At 34.7% G+C, this 20,881-nt stretch overlaps 1 protein-coding gene across 2 annotated transcripts; it reads left to right on the top strand.

The window, feature by feature from the left end:
- The first annotated feature begins 216 nt into the window (after positions 1-216).
- ZNF214 (zinc finger protein 214) lies at positions 217-20,454 on the top strand. Of its 2 annotated transcripts, XM_072969410.1 has the most exons (6): positions 217-314; positions 818-876; positions 1,481-1,569; positions 13,688-13,759; positions 15,046-15,207; positions 16,299-20,454. In XM_072969410.1, the coding sequence occupies exons 2-6, from the start codon at positions 860-862 to the stop codon at positions 17,987-17,989; spliced, it is 2,031 nt and encodes a 676-aa protein (XP_072825511.1). In that variant the 5' UTR covers positions 217-314; positions 818-859; the 3' UTR covers positions 17,990-20,454. The 2 variants fall into 2 exon arrangements, with proteins under 2 accessions (XP_072825511.1, XP_072825512.1); XM_072969411.1 differs by lacking the exon at positions 13,688-13,759.
- Positions 20,455-20,881: the final 427 nt, after the last annotated feature.

The raw sequence follows: 20,881 nt of genomic DNA, 5'->3' as shown, positions 1-20,881 counted from the left end.
AAAACACCTATAATCGTCCCATTAACGTTAGTATCTTGGGTGGCTCAGCACCTCCTCGGTAGAGTGCAGTGATGCACCATCCTCCCTCCAGGAACGCGGGTGGTTTAAGTCTGGGCTGCGCCCCGATCCTTCTGGCCAATCAGGAGCCACGTCCTCCGTCGCTCTTCTTTCCCGCCCCGCCCCTCCTGTCTCCATGGGAACGCCCCGAGTGTCTACTCCAAGGCCTGGGGCTTCGGTTTCTGACTAGCGGGCTGCGGCCATTGTTTGTCTAGACGGAGAATTTTGGCTGGTCCCCGTCCCTCCCCAGAGGCTCTGTAAGTGAGGCAGACTCTCGGGAGCATCAAGCTAGAAGCGAACATGGGCGGGGAGAGCTATGACTGAAGATTGAGTGGCAGAAGGACAGCCAGGAGGCCGAGAGGCCGCTCCGCCTTAGAAATCAAGGAGATACCAGCTTAGGGGGGTCCTACACAGCCGCCCTCCCCACGTTAAAACGGAGTGAGGGACGGGAACGGAGAGGCAGAGGCGGCTTGCGCCCTGGGGCCGGAGTGCTAGGTGCCGGGAGGTGTTGGGGCGGAGTTCGGGCCGGGCGTCTGGATGCGCAGCGGGGGCCGGGCGTGTGTTTGCTGCAGGAGCAGAGGCCGCGCGGGTCCCGCTCCGCGAGAACCGTTTGTACGTCTGAATCCGGGGCTTGAGATGTACGAATTCTGGAGGCCCTTGCTGCATAGGAGGAGCCCAAATCTGCCCTGCTCCTGGGACACCATGAATCATTTTTCTCTCTAGAGAAAGAAGGCTCTTAACTGTTTATCATTTTCCCCAGGTACCCGTGATCAGCAAGGGAGGACCTGGACGGCAGAGGCTCATGCCCCCGTTTTACAGGTGAGGAAAGTGAGGCACTGGGAGGTCTAGGAGTCTGGTCTTTTTCTAAGTTCTACAAGTTGTTGGTTATAAAGTTGAGACTATGAACAGATCCTGGGAGTCTAAATCTGGGATCCTTCGCTAAGACTCTGTACTTTTATTTATGTTGTAAGAATAGGGGAGGGTGGTGGAATTATCTTTTTACTTAACTGATTGAACAAAATAAGATAAATACATTTAGGAGGAGACTAAGTGTGCTGCTATTATTCCGATTATTTTTTTATTGTTCTTGCTATTCATAATAAACTAGGAAATCCTTGAGGCTCAGAGAGGTTAATTTATGTAGAAAGTATCTGCATCCCTGGAGAGACTAAACTGTGAAATCAGATTCTGGGTTTTCATGCCCAAACTAGAATTGTACTTTTTTTAAACGGTTAGAAATAAGATCTTGGGTGCCAATTCTTATAGCTCTCCTCCCTTGAAAAGGAACAGAAATGTTCTTGGGTTCCTTCTGACCTCTTTCTAGGAGACTTGAGGGATCACGTACAGTTAGTATGTGGGGATTGTGGTGAGTCTGGGAATTTTACATCATGGTGTCTTTCATGCCTCCTCCTTTTTCCCTCAGCTCAGCCTTTTCAACACTCCATCCTTCCCCAAAAAAGGAATATAGAGGAGGAAGGAATGTTCATTATTTTCCTCACAATCTGATCCCAGGTGAGTGGGATTGTCTTTCCTCTTATAAAATGCCCCTGAATTCTCCATGGATAGTGGGAGTAGTGGAAGTAGCTAAGGGAATGGATGGGCCAGACTAAATAGAAAATGTTCCTCACTGGGCTGGGAAGCTTTCAAGCCTCCTATGCAGCAAGGCCCTGCCTCCCACCCAGTTTCTTTTCCCAATATTTACTCATTTATTCAGCCAGTCATTCAAGTCTACTATATAATTCAAACTGGTTTTGATGGCCTGAGATAAAGAATGTCTTTCCTTAACCCTGGGGAAATAAGGCACCTGAGGTTAATAAGAATTTCTAAAGTTATCACACAGTAAACAATGCTGCAATGAGTAGCACTTCTAAGCAAAAGACAGGAACAGGGACTCAAATTTAAATAATTGTTATAAATTGGAAGGTATCATTCCAGATATGAAGATTGTCAGTCTCAGGCAGAATATGAGGGGACAAATAAGGAAACTGGTCTAGTTGCAGTAGAGTGTAAGTGTGAATGTATAAGGTGAGGGCATATTGTGGAGGGCTGGTAATGTTTAATCGATTACTCATCCTTGTGCACCACTCAGAGTTCACTGCCATTATTGACATTTGGATGTATTTACTTACAGTCTTTTATCCAGTACTTAATATACATATGTAATCACTAATCGGTACAAATACTAGTATGTGTGCATACATATCCATACACAAACATACAAACATAATTTAAGATACATGAATATAGAGAAATTAGTATATATAAAAAAACTTGAATCTTGACAAATAGGCTCCATTAGGGTAGGGAATGTTCCCGGTATATAGAACTCTGCCTGGCAGATAGTAAGCACTCAATTAATATTTGTTGAATGTATGAATGGCTGTTATATGTGTAATTCTTTTCATTTAACATATGCAGTGAATTTTTATCCAAGTATGTTTTGGTAGCATGAGTTTTAAAGATTATATAGTCTTTCATTCCAGGTATGTGCCATGCTTTATTTAAATTTCCTTTTAAAAAACTTAAATTTTTCCCAATATTTTACTATTATAAACAACTAATAATAAATATTCTTATACACAACTTATTAAGTGTATCTCTATTTCCTCAAGATATGCTCTGGGAAATAGGATAACAGATTCAAAGGATATAAACATGTTTTAGGCTTTTGAAAACTTAAGCTCTTTTGTAGAAATAATGCATGAACTAACTACTACAACCTTTTGATGAAAGTTCCTGTGTTGTTGAACCTTTACCAGCACTGAATATTACTTTTAAAATTTAGCCTTGAATTGCATCCTTTCAGTCTTTATTAAGAGCGACTATTTTAAACATATATGTATTGGTCATTTGCATTCCTTCTCTGATAAATTGACTCAACATACATTACTTTTTTTCCTACTGAGTTTTTGTTTCCATTTGATAAAATGTACTCTTTGTATATAAAATATATAAACTATTTGTTATATTTTGTAAGTATTTCTCTTAGTTTATCATTTCCCTTTTACTTTTAAGGACTTCTTTGTTGATATAACTTGAATTTACCTCAAGTGAAATCTTTTTTCTTTTTCTTTTTATGTATAGTTTTATGCTTTGAAAGCTCTTCTCCATTCCCAAATCTAATATGTAATTACTTTTATTTTCCTCAATTATTTTTTATAGCTTCACGTATTTTATAAGTTTAACTCTTAAACCTATCAGGTATTTATTTAGGTGTGAGAAATGATGGGAGAACTTAAAACATTCTCTTTTCTTCCCACTTACTTTCCTAGTAACATCTGCTTTCTCCACTGACTGTGGTGCTACCTTTTCACATACTAAATTACTATATTATTAACACACACATGCCCTCATGCACCCAGATCACTTTTGGGGCTGTCCTGTTTCATGGGTCCATTTCTCAATTCTTAGACAGGTAGAAGAATGTATTTAATTTTATTCGTTTATATGTAGTGCATTTAATGGACAATGAAGAGGAATTTCCCCTTTCATTTTCACTCAATGAGGATAAGGAAAAGGAAGGAAATAGCTCATATATTGGGAACATTCCACAGAATAATATGATGATGATTTTCATTTTGGAGAAAAGGAAGTAAAAGTTACATATGGTAACTTTTAGATGTTGGATATATTAGCCTGTTAGTATGTTTTATTACTATAGCATATCATAATACAAGCCCTGGACCCACTATCTAAGCTTGTTTCATGTCTCTACCACTTTCTGGTTCTATAAATTAGAGTTCCTTAACCAGATTCACATCTATGTAGTGGAGAAATAAAACCTACTATATAGGGTTATTGCAAAGATTAAATAAATTCATACATGTAAGTGATTGACAAATAAAACTAATAATTGGTTGCTATTATATTAGTTAATATTTAAGCTATAATGCGTATCTGGTATAACTCTTTCTAGTCACTAAGACATAAGAACTGAGGCATGGAATCTAGCTTAAATTTTTTTTCCAAATAGTGAGTCAGCTGTCCCAGTATCATTAATTAAATAAGCCATCTTTTCCCCACAAGTTTAATGTCACCTTTGTCATGTTTAGAATTCACTATAATAGTTGGGTCCATTTCCAGATTTCTAGTCTTTTCCATTAATCATCTTTTTCCCTGTGTCTACCACACAGTGTTAAAATTATAGAGGCCTTATTAAAGTTTTAATATGCCATTGGGTTAGTCTCCCCTCATTATTCCTTTTTCCTAATTTTCTTTTATCTCACAAAAGCACTTGAAAATCAGTTCATGCCCCCCACCCCCAAGTTGTTAGTATTCTGATTGGGAGCCCACTGAAAATTTTGATAAGTTTAATAAGAACAAAGTTATATTTATTTCTCCCACCTAAGATTGAAGAATATCTTCCTATTTTTTTCAATCCCTCAGAATTCTAAAATTGTCTTTATAAAGGTTCCAAGTAGTTTTGTTAAACTTATTTTTAGGAATTTATATTTTTTAATTGCAATTATAAATGTCATTTAAAAATAACTTTTAATTATTATTTCTATGTCTGAACTCTAAGCTATGTAATTGGATTTTATATGTTAAGTTGAACATTTATTGGGATATACTACATACATGCAAAAATATATGAAAATATATATGTACAATTTAAAATACAATAACAACATGGATAGCCACCATGTAGACCAGCAAATACTTTTAAAAGCCCCCTGATAAGCCCACATCTTCATTCCTCCTTCTGCTAGAGAGACGGCTATTAAACTATTATCTTCAATGTTGCGTTTGGTATTCCCTACCTTTTTTTTTTTGAGTTTTAACTACCTATGTCTACATTTCTAAGCAAAACTGTTTAGTTTTGCCTATTTTTGAACATTATATAAATGGAACCACTGTATATATTCTTCTGTGAATGGCTACTTTAACATAGTGTTAGATTTTTACAAAGAAGCCATGTTGATGTAGATGCAGTTTATTTTCACTGCTGTGTACTATTTCACAGTATGAAAAACAGCTTATATATCCAACTTAGTGTTGTTGGGCTTTTCGGATTATTTCTAGTTTTTTTGCTGGTGAGCAGTGATACTCTAAATGCGCTTGTACATATCTTCTGGTATAAATGTGTAAGTTTCTCTATGGTACAAACCTAGTCCTGGAATTTCTGGGACAATGAATTCCCTCATAATTGCTAATAATTTTCAGTTGGTTTTCCCAGAAAAACAATCAGACCCTCTACAATAATTTTGTCTGCTTGCTTTGGCAAGTGCTTTCATATTAATGATTTTAAAATAGTGAATTTGTGGTATCCTTGTTTCCAATTTTAATGAGAATGCTTTTAATGTTTTACCTTTGGATTTGAGATATATTTGCATTTCTTTATTCTTCTGTAGCTAACTTGCTTTGTTTGTAGTTTTAAAGAAAGGATCAGTGGTGAATTTTAAGAGGTAACTTTTGGCATTGATTAAAATAATTATATGGCTTTTCTTATTTGACATTATTATGATGGCTTATAGTTTAATAGAGTTCCCCTTTGAACCTTCCTTTACCTTTTGGAATAAGCTACTAGTTCATCATGCTATAATATACTTTGGTATTGTAGCAGATTAATTTAATTCTTTGGGTGCAGAGAATTAGGTTTATTTATTTATTTAATTAAAATGGAATTACTGGGGATTGAACCCAGGACCTCATGCACGCTAAGCAGGTGCTCTACTACTGAGCTATACCCTACCCCCTGTAGACTGCATTTTCCAAAGATGGCCATAACTATAATTTACCCTATCCTTCACGCTCTTCTTACAATGTGACTTTCACTCTTTCCACCAATAGGTGGATTGTGTCACCTCCTGTCAAATTTGGCTGGGGCATGTGTTTGCCTCAGGCAGTGGAGCACAGCGGAAGTGATGATATGTGACTTCCCAGGCTAATTCATTAAAAAGGATGCAGGTTTTGCTTGCCTCTCTTTCTCAAGAAACTTGTCACCATGTTGAGGGGCATCCCAGGCCACATGAAAGGACCAATTAAAAAGAAACTGAGACCTTCCATCAACAATCACAGTCAACCTGCCAGCCATGTGAGTGAGCCACCCTAGAAGGGAATCCTCCAACCCAGTCAAGCTTTTAGATGGCAACTCAACAACAATCCCATGAGAAATCCAAGTCAGAACTGCCCAGCCAAGCCACCCCTGAATTTCTGACCCAGAGAAACCGTGAAAGATAATAATTATTGTTTTAAGCCACTAAGTTTTGAAGTAACTAGTTACGCATCAGTAGATTATAAATACAGGTGTTGCTGCAGTTTATCAACCTTATATTTTACTTTATTTCTGAAGTTTCTATCAAGATTCATTACTAATATAGAGCTATAGTTTTCTAACATTTGCTGTCTTAGTGTTTTCCTAAATTTCTTAAAATTTTTGACAATTATTGTATACCTTGGAATAATTTAATAGAATCAAATAATCTGTTCTTTGAAAATTTGAAAGACTTCATCTGAGGAAACTTTTGGGTTGTGTGAAGATAATATTTCATATTTCTTTGATAACTTGACTAATTTCTTTCACAATATCTGATCTGCTCAGGTTTGTTTTCCCTCTTCTCAGGGCCATACTGAGTGGTTTTCTAGGAAAAAATATATTTCCCATTCAGATTTTCAGATTTATGTTCTAAAGAATTGTGGAAAGTGCCTACCCAAGATTCAACTAATCTTTGCTATTTCCCTAATCTCATTTTTAACTTTTTTCTATTTGTGCTCATCCCTTTTTGTCTCCTTTGGTAGCTTGTTGGGAATTAATCTATTTTATTGTTAATATTTTCCCCCTGAAGAACTGGCTTTTGGATTCATTTAGCAATGGTAAATGTTTTTCAATTCCAACATTTTATTTCACTAACTCTGTAACTTTCCCTTTAACATTCAAGTTTTTAATCCATCTAGTATTCCCATGTATATAATATGTTAGAGCCAAGTTTTATTTTTTCTCATATACTTAATCAGTTTCACAACACCATCTAGTATAAATAATTCATTCTTTCCTCTTTGATTTTTAATGCCACCTTTCTTGTTAATAGGTTTTCATATATAAACAAGAATATTGCTTAGTCTTTGAGTCCTCAATTCTGTTCCACTGGGCTGTTCTGATTTTACTACTGTAGTTTGGTGATATGTCACTATCTGGTAGGACGAGTCTTCCTGCTTGGTTGAACTAAGTCTTTTTTTTTTTCTGAAGTATAGTCAGTTTACAATGTTGTGTCAGTTTCTCGTGTATAGCACAATGTTTCAATCATACATGAGTATACATATATTTGTTTTCATATTCTTTTTCACCATAAGCTACTACTAGATATCAAATATAGTTCCCTATGCTATACAGTATAAACTTGTTTACCTACTTTATATATATCAGTCAGTATCTGCAAATCTCGAACTTCCAGTTTATCCCTTCCCACCCCCTCCCCCTCTGGTAACCGTAAGTTTGTTTTCTATGTTTGTGAGTCTGTTTCTGCATTATATATAAGTTCATTTGTGTTTTTTTTTAGATTCCATGTATAACTGATATCATATGGTATTTTTCTTTCTCTTTCTGGCTTACTTCACTTAGAATGACATTCTCCAGGGCCATCCATGTTGCTGAAAATGGCATTATTTTATTACTTTTTGTGGCTGAGTAGTATTCCATTGTATAAAAATACCACAACTTCTTTATACAGTCATCTGTCGATGGACATTTAGGTTGTTTCCAAGTCTTGGCTATTGTAAATAGTGCTGCTATGAACATTGGGGTGCAGGTGTCCCTCTGGATATATGCCCAGGAGTGGGATGGCTGGATCATGTGGCAAATCTATTTTTAGTTTTTTTGTGAATCTCCATACTATTTTGCACAATGGCTGCACCAAAGTGCATTCCAACTATGTCTTTGTGGACTTCTTTTCCCTACTTATAAATTTTAGAGAAAAAGTATATCCCTGTGTTTTGTTTATAATCATACTTTTAAAAAATCAGACTTGCAGAGATCTGACATATAAATTTTTAAAAGCATCTTTTGGCTTTATGCATTTTCTCAATCATCTATTTGTTTGTTACATCTTTGACTTTCAGCTTTATCCTTCTTTTTTGAAGTCTGCCCCTTTTTTGGGGGGGGGGTGAAGATTTCTCTTTTCTAAGTTTCTGAGTTGAATGCTTAGGTTTTTTATCTCTAGCCATTCTTATTTCCTTTAAATATTTATTTATTTGAGTCTTGAAATTTTTGATGTGTAATTATTATTATTCAATTCAAGTTTTTCTTTATTATCATTATATTGTCCTTTAAATCCAAGGGATATTTAATATGTTACTTGGATTCCAGAAGTGTAGGTTTTTTAATTCCATTGTTGATAGTTCCTAATTTTATTACATTGTAGCTAGAGAATGTATTCTGCATTATAGACCAATACATGGCCAATCCTGTAACAGTACTGTGGGTTCATGAAAAAAATATGTATTTTTACATTTATTATAATTACTGCTATTTTTGCCATCATATACTTTCTTTCTTTGAAACAGGATGTCTTCTGTTTTTATTTTGTTTTGTTCTTTATAGATCCTACTTTGGTTCTTATGGTGGTTGCCCTTCACTTGAAACCCATGTTAATTTTGATTTATGCCCATTGACTTCTCAAACTTATTAATATCTAAGAAGTTTTTCTACAAAGACAAGTACTTTAGCCTATGCTCATGTCCCTTTTCTCCATCCCTCCCTTATCAGCTGTTTGTATTGTCAACAGCCGTAGTTCAGGGTAGGTGTAGATACGCTCTCTCTTTTTCTTTTCTTTTTTTGTTCCAGGTTTTGTTTATCTGATTTCATTTGTTTTCATTTGTTTTATGATCACAATACACTTTACTAAGGTACTTGATCACCTTTCCTTATTATATCTTATGCAGCCTTTCTTGGATTTGTTTCTCTTCTTAAATGACTTGTTAAAAATATAGAGAGGTAAGTGTATATGTTTAAAGCATATATAGGTTAACTATTAAAAAACAGAAGTTTTATGTATGAAATCAAAATCATAGAGGAAAAAATAGGAGGCAATAAAAAATAAAACTCAAAGAGAAGACAGGAAAAGATGGAGGAAGAATTTTTAAAAATAATAAGTAAGATTTTAGAAATAAGTCCAAATATATTAGCAATCACAGTAAATGAACATGGATAAAACTTACCTATAAAAAAGTTAGCCATACAGATTTGATGAAAAACAAAGTCTTGCTCTATGCTATTTGCAAGAGACCTACATAAAATAATGCCACAAAAATTAGATTTATTAATCATGAACTAATATATAGTTAAGAATGAGTTTCAAATTTGTATATAGCAAAACCTGACAAAATAATAAGAATGAATCAAAATTTCAAATACATAAAGAATTATTTTAACAGACCTTTCTTGAAAAGGACTTTAAATAAGACTTTAATAGTTGGAAAGATAACTGTGTTAATGGATAGGAAGACAAGAGGGATGTCAAGTTTACATAATGTTCTGGGGGAGGTTTATTTATATAGAAAGAGAAGAGAGTGGGAAATTATCAAGCTCCCTGGAGAAATGGTGAATCTTGGTCAGTATAGAAAAGGCAACAAAACTGAACCTATGACATTTGTTGTGGTAAAGTAAGGATGTTCTCAAACACTGAAAGGGATCATGTCACAAGAGCCGAGATCCAGCCTGAAAGAAATCCCACTAATCTAAGATAAGGGGGGGTTGAACATCTAAAAGAAAAAGTACTGAAATTTGATCAAAACACATCAAATATGTAAAAATCAATGAATTCATAAAAATGCTGAAAAGCAAAATAATACAAATCGTATGAGTTGTAGTTGGTGGTTACTTTGTCCCATCTCATTACTCTGCAAATTGATTTTTTAAATGGGGTACTTTGGAAGTAATCAAGCATTTATCCTTTTTTGATTGGACAACATTTCAGGGTAACCAGAAAATTTGTGATGGGGAGTTCTTCATTATAGGATTACAGCTCATATATGCACAAGGAATAGCAGAATTAGAAAACCAAATTGCAATTCTTAATGAAATAACAGATCTAAGAAATAGTCATCATTTACTGCTAAAACTTTGAGTGAAAGATTTATCGAAACATTAGAATTGAAGGACTGCACTGACAGCACTTGAACCCACTGCTTAGTAAATTTAGCAACCTAAAGTACCATAACAGGAAGTATATAGCAGGTATTCTTGTCAGAAAAAAAAATGAACTTTAGTCTTCAGAGGCTTCGGGAATAAAAGGACCAAGTAACAGGAATGGAATAAAGAACAAGTAAAAACACCACAAGGAAACAGCCAAATAATTGATGTGGGATGTTCTGTAAAAGTGCTATTCAAAGTCCAGTCCCTGGTCCAGCAGCATTAGCATCACATGAGAGCTTATTATAAATGAATCATGGGTCCTACCTAGGACCTAATGAATCAGAGTCTCTGGGGATGGGGCCCAGGAAACTGTGTTTTAACAAGTTCTCCAGGTGATTCTGATACTTAATGAATTTTGAGAATCAGTTTTCTACACAATAAATGTCTGGGTTTCTTTAACAAATCAATGGCATGATAAATTAAAAAAATTAAAAGGTAGAAGGATACTGTTACAGACAAGAGAGATTTAAGAAACATACAGTAACCAAATATAAGTTGTAGATCTTTTTTGGATCCTGATTCAGACAATTCAGCTGTAACAAATATTAATTTGAAGTGAATGTTAGATATTAAGTACTATTAATTTTGTTAAGCAGTTAGGTTTTTTAAAGTCCCTATTAGTTAGTGAAAGATATATATTGAACTATTTCTGAAATAATTATATGTGAAATGATTTAGGCTTGGGATTTGCTTTCAAATACTCCAGCAAATAATAATAACAATAATATTAATAATGGGGGAAGCAGAGGATTGAAATAAGTTTGACAAAATAATATTATATTGATATATTTATATATATAAATGATAATTATTGAGTGGTTATATGGGACCTCACTATATTGTCCTCTTTATTACTCTTGTGAATGTTTGAAATTTTCCATACTCTGTTGATGATGCAAAGTCTTGTAGCAATTATGACAGAAGCTTAATCAGTTCTGGTTGGTGGTACACAAAGGGCTATAATTTCATTTCTCATAAAATCACTCTGCTAATCTAGTATAATACTGTTTCCTTTCATTTTACCTTATGTAATATTAATAATGCAAAAGCGACTTCATTTTTGTCCACATTTTTGTTATAGATTAGCCTATCTTTTAATTTTAGTCTTTTAGAATTCAGTAGTTCAGTGTGTCTCTTCTAAGCAGTATGCCTGTATACTTTAAAACTGTTTTAATATCCTTTTGTCTATTAATAAATTTAGTTGCCATCTTAATTTATTCTTTATGTAATTTCCTTCTTTTTCCATCTCTAGGCATTTTGTACCTACTAATTTTGAATGTAGGTGTCCTGCTTTTAACTTTTCTAGTGGGGGAAATCATTTGCAACAGATTTTAAAAAATATTTTCAAGGGAAGTTTTATAGTGTTTTTTAGTAAACTGAAATGCACATGCCTAAAGGTTCTAATTCTGGAAATGTATCATCTAGATATGTTATTACAAGTGAGTGTTGTTCAGTGATATAGAGAGAATTGATCACTGCTCTATTGTGATAGCCAGAAAACTAGAAATAATGTGCATCAGTTTGGAAACAGTTAAATCCTGGAACATCATAAAGTGAAATGCCATGCAACATTTACAATATATTAGTCTATTGCTGCATAATAAATTATACTTAGCAGCTTAAATTAACAAACATTTGTTATCTCACTCAGTTTCTAAGGGTCAGGAATCTGGAGCAACATAGCAGTGTGGTTCTGGCTCAGGGCTTCTCATGAGGTTGCAGTCAAGCTGTCAGCAGGCCTTTGTCACTGGAAGGCTTCACTGGGGCTGGAGGATCCATTGCTAAGATGCTAAGTTACTCACATGACTATTGGCAGATGCCTCATTTCTCATTGAGGACAGATGGCCTCAGTTCCTCACCACATGGGCCTCTCCACAGGACTGCCTAAGTATTCTCACAACATGAGAGGTAGCTTCTCCCAGAGTGACTGATCTGACAAAAAGAGCAAGGAGGAATCTTTTATGAGCTAGTCTCGAAAGTTGCACACCATTGCTTCCCCTTTTGCTTTTTCTCCTATTCATCATCGGCTCACATTCAAGGGGTGGGGAATTAGGCTCTACTTTTTGAAGGGAAGGGTACCAAATAATTTGTGGGCATATTTTAAAATCACCACAAATAAGATAGGTCTATAAGTACTACAATGGGAAGTTGTACACTACATGGTATATGAAAAAAGCAAACTGCAGAATGATCATGTCTTTGTTACAAAAAAACATTAGCAGGCTATGTATGTATGAAAAGCATCAGAAAGGATACAGTGAAAACTATAGTCGTTATTTTTAAGTTATTTGGGGAGGGTTGGCTTTCAATTTTTATTTGTATTACTTCAGCATTGTTATAATTTTTATAAACTTATTTTCAGTAAAAGAAAATAGACTCTTAATCTCTAGTATATTTTTAATTTATTTTGGGGGGGCTAGGTAACTAGGTTTACTTATTTATTTATTTTTCAGAGGACATACCTGGGATCAAATCCAGGACCTCGTGCATGCTAAGCATGCACTCTACCACTAGAGCTATACCCTCCCCTCTAGTATAGCTTTTAAATAAATTCTTAAATCTTTGTTAAAATAACAAAGCCAATAACAACAGACTGGGTTTTGTTTACTGTACATTTTACAAAATGAAGGACCAGTGAATTCATTTATCACAATGACACCAGTTTTTCATCTTCTGAGGATCCCAGGTTTCTTATTTATATACTCATTTGTTTGTGTTAAAGTAGACTTACTGCCTTTAAAATTTTTTAACATTTATTTTATAAGCATTTAAAAATAAACAGCACTGAATTTTCTCATTCTTGAATTCTGATTTGTGATTAATGTTTCATTTTTTTAGGCATGGATTTTCATTTACTTTATTTGGAAAACAGTACTTGGGTGGTATATTTTAAATCCTTGAATATTTCAGTATATCTTCCTTTTGCCTTTCTACTTTAACACAATATAGCTGTACTTGGAAATACTGATTTACAAAACTTCAAGTTGTTTTTAAAACTTCTCTCACTTTCACTTAGTAGGCATGCCTGGGTTTAAAAACCACCACTTTGTAACTACATGACCTTGTACTTAATCTTGCTAAATGTTAATTTCCTCATTCCTTCAATGAAGAGGAATGTTGATAATAATACCTTACTGGATTGTTGTAATGATAAATGAGATAACATAACCTTCTTCATATAACTGCTAGATAGTATTTAGCTGCTGCGATGATTATAATGATATGATGATGATGATGATGATAGTCTAGTTTCCTTACATTTTATTGTAAATTCCTTAAAAGTATCTATTTTATTCTTGGTATTTACTGAGTATTATAAATTGAACTTTACAGTTGAGAATGTGTCATCAAAGAAATAAAATGAATTTGTCACCTAACCAACTTATGATGTTATTTCCACTAAAAGAATTGTTTTTAGGTAGTTAGAATACATGCATTTATCTCTTCTTTTTCTCTAAAACTGCATAATAATAAAAAACTAAGAAATTTATGAACTTACAGTGGTGAAGTTGAAGAGCCATCAGCAAATGAGAAATTGCAACACAAACTTGGAAGGCAACAAGAGGAGGAGTGGTAAGAGCCACACAGGGCTAAAGACATTACATCCCAGAATACTCCCTAGGACAGTACAGACAAGAAAGGAACTGATGAGCCCTGTGAACTTCAGAGAGGCTCACATCCATACCATCTGGGGCAGAGGGCCAGACAAAAAAGAAGATCCTAAAATATTTCCCAAGGGGAAAGAAAAAGTTGCCTACAAAGGAATTACAGTTTTTTTTAAATCACTCTTAGCAACACTGAAAGCTTATAAACAGTGAAGCAGTTCTGAGAAAAATTCTTTTCACTCTAGAATTCTATACCCAGCCATTTGTGAAGGATAGTAATAAAGACTTCAGGCAGAGAGTGATTCATATGATTCAAGTGATTCATATGATTCTTGGGAATTCTTCCTAGTACACATGCTTGGAGATTCTCCTTTAAAGAAAACGTCACCAGTTTCTCACCTTTGCCCTTTTCGGTGGCCACAGGCCTAGCATTCATAGGCCTGACTGAACTCACTTGGTTATGTGCCTCCCAATTAATGGAGTGAATCACAAAAGAGGAAGAGTCATATGATCTTGAAAATGGAGCACTAAAGAGTAGCCAGCCCGAACTTGAGCAGGAAGATGGACATATCCAAGATAAAAGGAGTGGGTGAGGGGATGAGACACTACATAAAATAGATTATATAGAGCCTTTCAAACTAATAAGACTTTGAGGACAGTAAATTTATTAAGTAAAAATTAAACAAGTAATTCTCCCAAACAGTATATAATCATATTCAAAATCATATAAGCACTACTTACTGATTTAACCAGAAAATTAGTGATAATGCTACATGATTATGAGGAGTGGAGGTACGGGTGGTCGCGTCTGATTCCTCATTTCATAGTAGGAAGTAAATAGATAATATCTAAGATGATCAATCATGAAGCAATAATATAAGCAACATGAAGCTATACTGGTACAGTTGGCAAACAGTTTTGGTCCAAAGTATGTACACTTTGGAAAAAACAAAGTGGCTCTAGCTGTAAAATGGGGATAGTAGTATCTACAATTTAGGATTGCTCTGAGGATTACGTGCAATGTACATGAAGTACTTAGCCCAGTGGTTAGCAGACAAATGCTTATATAAGTGTCTCTTATGATGGTGGTGATGGTGTTCAATGATTTGGATACATTATTTAACGACTTGATCTGTATTATTGTGTCTCCTCTTGCGTTTCTTGATTTTCTTCATTATTGGAGTTCTTTCTCTTTTTGGTTTGTCACTTCTGTTACTTGCTGATGTCTTTTTCTTTGTCCATCTTCCCACTTAGATTTCTTCTTTCTGGAAAGCCTGATCTTTGAGCAGATGGCAGTAACATTTGAAGATGTGACTGTTATTTTTACTTGGGAGGAATGGAGATTCCTGGATTCTTCTCAAAAAAAGCTCTACAGAGAGGTCATGTGGGAGAACTACACAAATGTCATGTCAGTAGGTAAAGTTACCCAGCTATTAGGAAATAGGGTTAGTCTCTTCGGGGACCAGTTTTATTGAGTATTCTGGTTATTTATCTGGGTGTTATATTGAGGTGGAAGAAATTATTCTAAAAAATGGGTCTTAAATCACATGACAAATAGATGACAAAGATATCTTCCAAACAACCTAAGCTATGTAATTAATAGGTATTTGTGATTATTATTCTTACTTATTTTCCAGATTACACTTAAAGCACAGATTTTCACACATAATTTTGTTTAGTATTAAATTTTTTCTCCATGTACTATTTGTGCAAGTTAGCTCTTTCTGTATAATATACAAACTACCCCTAACTTAGTGACTTAAAATAAACCTTATTATTTTTCATGATTCTGGTTGGTTAGATGGATCTCCTATCATGGAGTGACTTGATTGGGGCTGGATGGTCTAAGATAAGGCTGGACAGCCTGACTCACATGTCTGGCAGTTGGTCAGTATGTGTTATAACGGGCATATGTTGACCATATGTCTCTCTTCAAGGAGGCTAGTCCAGGCCCATTTACAAGGTGGTGGTCACAGGACTCTCAAAACCATCAAGAAAGGCCAAACCCCAATGCATAAGCACTTTTCAAGTCTCTCCTTGTATCACTTTTGTCTCAGTGACAAAAGCATTTTACATAACCAAGCGTAGAGTTGGTGTGGAAAGAAAACACCCAAAGATGTAGAAAAAGTAAAGAGTTGTTTGTACAACCTACCACACTATTCTAGAACAAAAAAACAGAAACCGTATTTTTTCTCATAATAATGCCCCAAATAGAATAATCTAATTAAATATTAGTCTTTAAGACTATTTCCCTGAAAGCTTTCTCTTTTATTTCTAACAGTACGTGGTAATAAATGCTCAAGATATGTCTTTTGAATGAATAAGTGAGTGAATGAATACATCTATAAACAAACAAATGGATTTCACACCCAAATATGGAGCAGCCTAAGTCACAACCTTCTTCCCCTCTTGCACACACATATATATTCCTGTGATTCTAAAGGTTGTTGCAGATTTTTTAAACACAGCTTTCATTTTACCACTGGATTATCTGCTTATTTTTCTAGGAAACTGGAGAGAGAGGTACAAACCCCAAGAAAAAAGATTCAGATATTTAACACATGACAATCTTTCTTGCTGGCATGGCTGGAGGAATGCCAGCACCCAGATATATGAGAATCGAAACCATGAGGAAAGTGTTCAAGGTAGAGATTCCAAAGACCTAAAGCAGCAACACCTTTCCCACCATCAGGAATGGTCACTACTCTCCACACAAGTACCAGAGTATGGCAACCATGAACTGAATTCTGAAGGCAAAGGTCCCAGGAACTTAAAATATACAAAGTTTATACCTGGTCAGTCCTTAGAAACAAAACACACTGAAGACGATGGTAGAGGAATCTATGTGGGTGATTCACGTGGTCTTCAAAGTAGATGCCATGTTGACATATCCAGGAAAAATCTCTGTATGGAAAAAGAACAGAAGTTCATAGGTCAGCATTCTTACCTCCCAATAGTGGAAGACCTTCCAGAGTATGCTGGGGAGATATGCCAAAATGACCTGCTAAATGGCTCTATAGAAGAGAAATACTGTGGATGTGATAAATGTAAAGAAATGTATTTTTGGAACTCACCATGTGTTCTCCACAAGAGAAACCAACTTGGAGAAAAGTTCTATCAATGCTCCATCAGCACAGTGTGCTTCCCCCAGAGGTCAGACCTATACAGAAATCCAAGAATCCACATGGGTAGCAAGCTGTACAGATGTGAAGAAGCTACCAGTAACCTTAGCCAGAGCTTAGGTGTTCGCTTTCATCAGACAGTCTACCCAGGGGAGGTGCCTTATATATATAATGTGCGTGGTAAGAGCTTCAGTCAGTTCCCTAGTCTTCACCATCATCAAAGAGTCCACGCTGAAGAGAAATGCTATAGACTGCAGTGTGACAAGGACCTCAGTAGAAACTCATTATTTCACATTCACCAGAGACTTCACATTGGAGAGAAGCCTTTTAAGTGTGGTCAGTGTGGTAAGAGTTTTAGTCGGAGTTCAGTACTTCATGTTCATCAGAGAGTCCACACCGGAGAGAAGCCATATAAGTGTGATGAGTGTGGTAAGGGCTTCAGTCAGAGCTCAAATCTTCGAATTCATCAGTTAGTCCACACGGGAGAAAAGTCCTATAAATGTGACGATTGTGGGAAAGGCTTTACCCAGCGCTCAAATCTTCAGATTCATCAGAGAGTGCATACAGGAGAGAAGCCTTATAAATGTGAGCACTGTGGGAAGGACTTCAGTCACAGCTCAGATCTTCGCATTCACCAGAGGGTCCATACTGGGGAGAAACCCTATACGTGTCATGAGTGTGGGAAGGGCTTCAGCAAGAGTTCCAAACTCCACACTCATCAGAGAGTACATACTGGAGAGAAACCCTATAAATGTGAACAGTGTGGTAAGGGATTCAGTCAGCGTTCACATCTCCTCATTCATCAGAGAGTCCATACAGGAGAAAAACCCTATAAATGTGATGACTGTGGAAAAGGCTTTAGTCACAGCTCTAACCTTCACATTCATCAGAGGGTCCACACCGGAGAGAAGCCTTACCAATGTGCTAAGTGTGGTAAGGGTTTCAGCCATAGCTCAGCTCTTCGAATTCATCAAAGAGTCCACACAGGAGAGAAAACTCATAAATGCCATGAGTATTATAAGGGATTTGATCAGAATTCACATCTTCACAGTAATCGCAGAAGAGAAACCTTATAATTCTGTTCATTTAGTTAACAGCTTTAATCAAAGCTTCACCTTAAGCCCAGTAAATGCTGATGGGAAGGAAATTCTATAAATAACCCAAATAATCTCAAGCAATATTTATGTTTTGCCCTAATTCATACTAGGAATCATTTGCTTCAAGAGGAGGGCCTAATATTTTAAATTAAAGTATTTTTCTATTATAAATATTATACGTAGTCACTAAAAAAAATTAAGTCAAGAAGAAAACTTTTCATCCTATTTCATTCTGGTCTTTTTTCCTGTACATTTTTATGTGTATGCAATTATACTGTATGTTCAACTTTGTATTTCCACTGACTTCCAAACATTTACTATATTTTGGTTTGAATTGAAATTGGTTAGCTACCAATGAAACAGCATCTTGACTCCCCTGTAAAGTCCCTAGGAAGCTATAGAAAAAAATGAAAACACAAAACTTGAAATTCAAACTGGTAGACAACCTGATGCTCAACTGTGGAAGAAGTAACTTACAGGGCCAGTAGATTTCAGTTGCTCATGACAAAAGACAGGAAAACATTGTATGACCTGTTATCCAAGATAGGATTATCTTAGAGATGTTATTTCTGCCAACCAGAAAACTCAAGAACCGTCCTTTTGTCACAGAAGTGCTGCACTCTGAGGTCACCATAATACACTCACCCATTCCCCTCCCCGGTTTTCCACACTTGTTCATAGGTTCAGACACCAAGTAACAAGAAGTATGATTTAGTTTCTCTTTGTAGGTGTGTGAAAATTCTGGTTATTCTCAAAACCAAAGAGGGAGAATGGATAAAGACCTCTGCAACAGTACATGTCAAAAGACAACAGAATAACATCTTCAGAATTGTGAGATTGAAAATCTCTTCTATTGCCTATAGTTTTTTTTTAATCAGCTGAATTGTCCTTTACATGTGTAGGTGACAAATTAGATAAGAAAACAAAATACATCATATGTGTACCTTTCTTAAAGAGAGCTCAAGAATGTGGAAGTCACAGTATAAAAAAACTGGTGACAAACACTAAAATCAGTTAAACATGCAGTTAAGTCTGGAATAATTAATTTGTTTACAAAGCTTTAAAAATTTTAAATAGTTGTGCAAGAAAATAATATACAAATGCTGAGTATAAAAACAGATTATATGTTAAAGTCTGAGTAGGAAAATAGAGTTTTCAGACACTCAGTTAAATTTGAATTTCAGATATACAATTATAATTTTTTAGTATTAAGCATGTCCCAAATATTGCATGGAACTTATACTAAGAAATTATTTGTTTATATGAAATTTGAATTTAACAGCATTTTGTGTTTTTATTTGTTAAATCCGGCAACTAAATGAGGGAAGGACAGCAAAAGAAAGTGTGCTACATTTCTGATCTTAAATAGCATGGATTCATTACATTTTGTTCCTGACTTTAACAGTTCTAGAAATAAAGGTCTTAATTTTTTTTTACAAAGTTAGAAATTACAACTAACTACTAACAAAAGCACATATTTCTTTCAAAACAGAAGATAAAAATAAAGAATATTCAGCCCCTATAGCAAAAGACAGAAAAAAACAAGATGATCTAAAAAATTAGAGAATATGGATCAAGATGAAAGCAAATCAAATTTATCAAAATAAGTTAAATCTCCCCTTTAAGAGTCTGAAAACCCTAGACTGAGTTAGAATTTTACCTATATGCTCTACAACAGAAAAGATTAAAGCAAAATACTGATCAATTTTCAACTGATCAGTTGCTCAATACTGAGCTATTAATTTTATTGATTTAAAAGAATACACAAATATTTGGCAAACATAAAGGTATCCCAAATATGTTTTTAAAAGTTAATTTAAAAATAAACAAACTAAACCCATTAAGGTGGATAAAAATATAAAAACCAACAGTTTCCTAAATACTTGCAATAATCAGAAAATACAGTGGGTGCAAAAAAGAGTTTTTAATACTAAAATTTCTTAAATAGGAACAAATAGCAAAAATGTAGAATGAAAATAATGAAAAGCAAAACATTTAATTGTAAATAAAAGAGGACTTGAATAGAGAAGTCTTATAATTTTTTCAGAGGGAATGTTCCTTAATTCATAGATTTATTTCAAATCTGATCAAAATCCCAATGAGCTCTGAAATTAAAAAATATTATAAAGTCTTTTAAGAAAAAGAAACATTGGAAAAGAGCAGAGATAATTATAAGAAAGATTAATGATATTACCCTAATATATAATAAATGATATATTGAAATTAAAATGTTGAGAACTTGATCATACATTTTAAAAAATGTTCAGAATGCTCAGTTACTGAATAACTCAAATAAATCAGTGTATGGATTACATATGTATATATAACATTAAGTAAATATGCTTAAATACTTATGATAAAGACTTACGAACAGAAGGATTATTCAGGAAATTGTGCTGAGAAAATTATTTAACTCTTTGGTGAAAAATAAAATTAGACTTTCATCTCATGACTGATATCTTATATATATTGACCTACTAATATATATTGATTAAAGCACAAATTTTCAGCCTGTGTTCCACAAACCCCTATATGTTTTCATGAAGGCTGGTTCATCAAAAATAAAAAAAAACACAAGCTAACCCCATTTTTTAAATGATTCATATTCAAGATTAGCACAAGATATTTTTTAAGAGGAGGTGCTACTCTTTGAAACATAAAATTTTAAACATTTACCAAATTTTATATATAGTTACATATGGTTTTTATATAGTTGAAAACATAACACACGTATGCATTTTTTGAGTTTGATGAACTGGAAGAACTCAGAAAAAATGCCTAAGAATTGGACCACAGTAAAAAATTTTAAACTGTAGGTGAAGAACATATGGAAGTCAAGACAACAATAGGGAAAATATTTTCCATGATTAT

The sequence above is a fragment of the Vicugna pacos genome, chromosome 10 (assembly GCF_048564905.1).
Source record: "Vicugna pacos chromosome 10, VicPac4, whole genome shotgun sequence".
Taxonomy (NCBI): domain Eukaryota; kingdom Metazoa; phylum Chordata; class Mammalia; order Artiodactyla; family Camelidae; genus Vicugna; species Vicugna pacos.
Note: the sequence above shows the minus strand (reverse complement) of the source record. Positions and strands in the feature narration are given on the sequence as shown.

Coding starts and splice junctions, on each gene's coding strand:
- ZNF214 (XM_072969410.1), top strand. Junction 1,570..13,687: donor TCCTCACAATCTGATCCCAG/GTGAGTGGGATT, acceptor ATGAACTTACAG/TGGTGAAGTTGAAGAGCCAT. Junction 13,760..15,045: donor AGGCAACAAGAGGAGGAGTG/GTAAGAGCCACA, acceptor CTTCCCACTTAG/ATTTCTTCTTTCTGGAAAGC.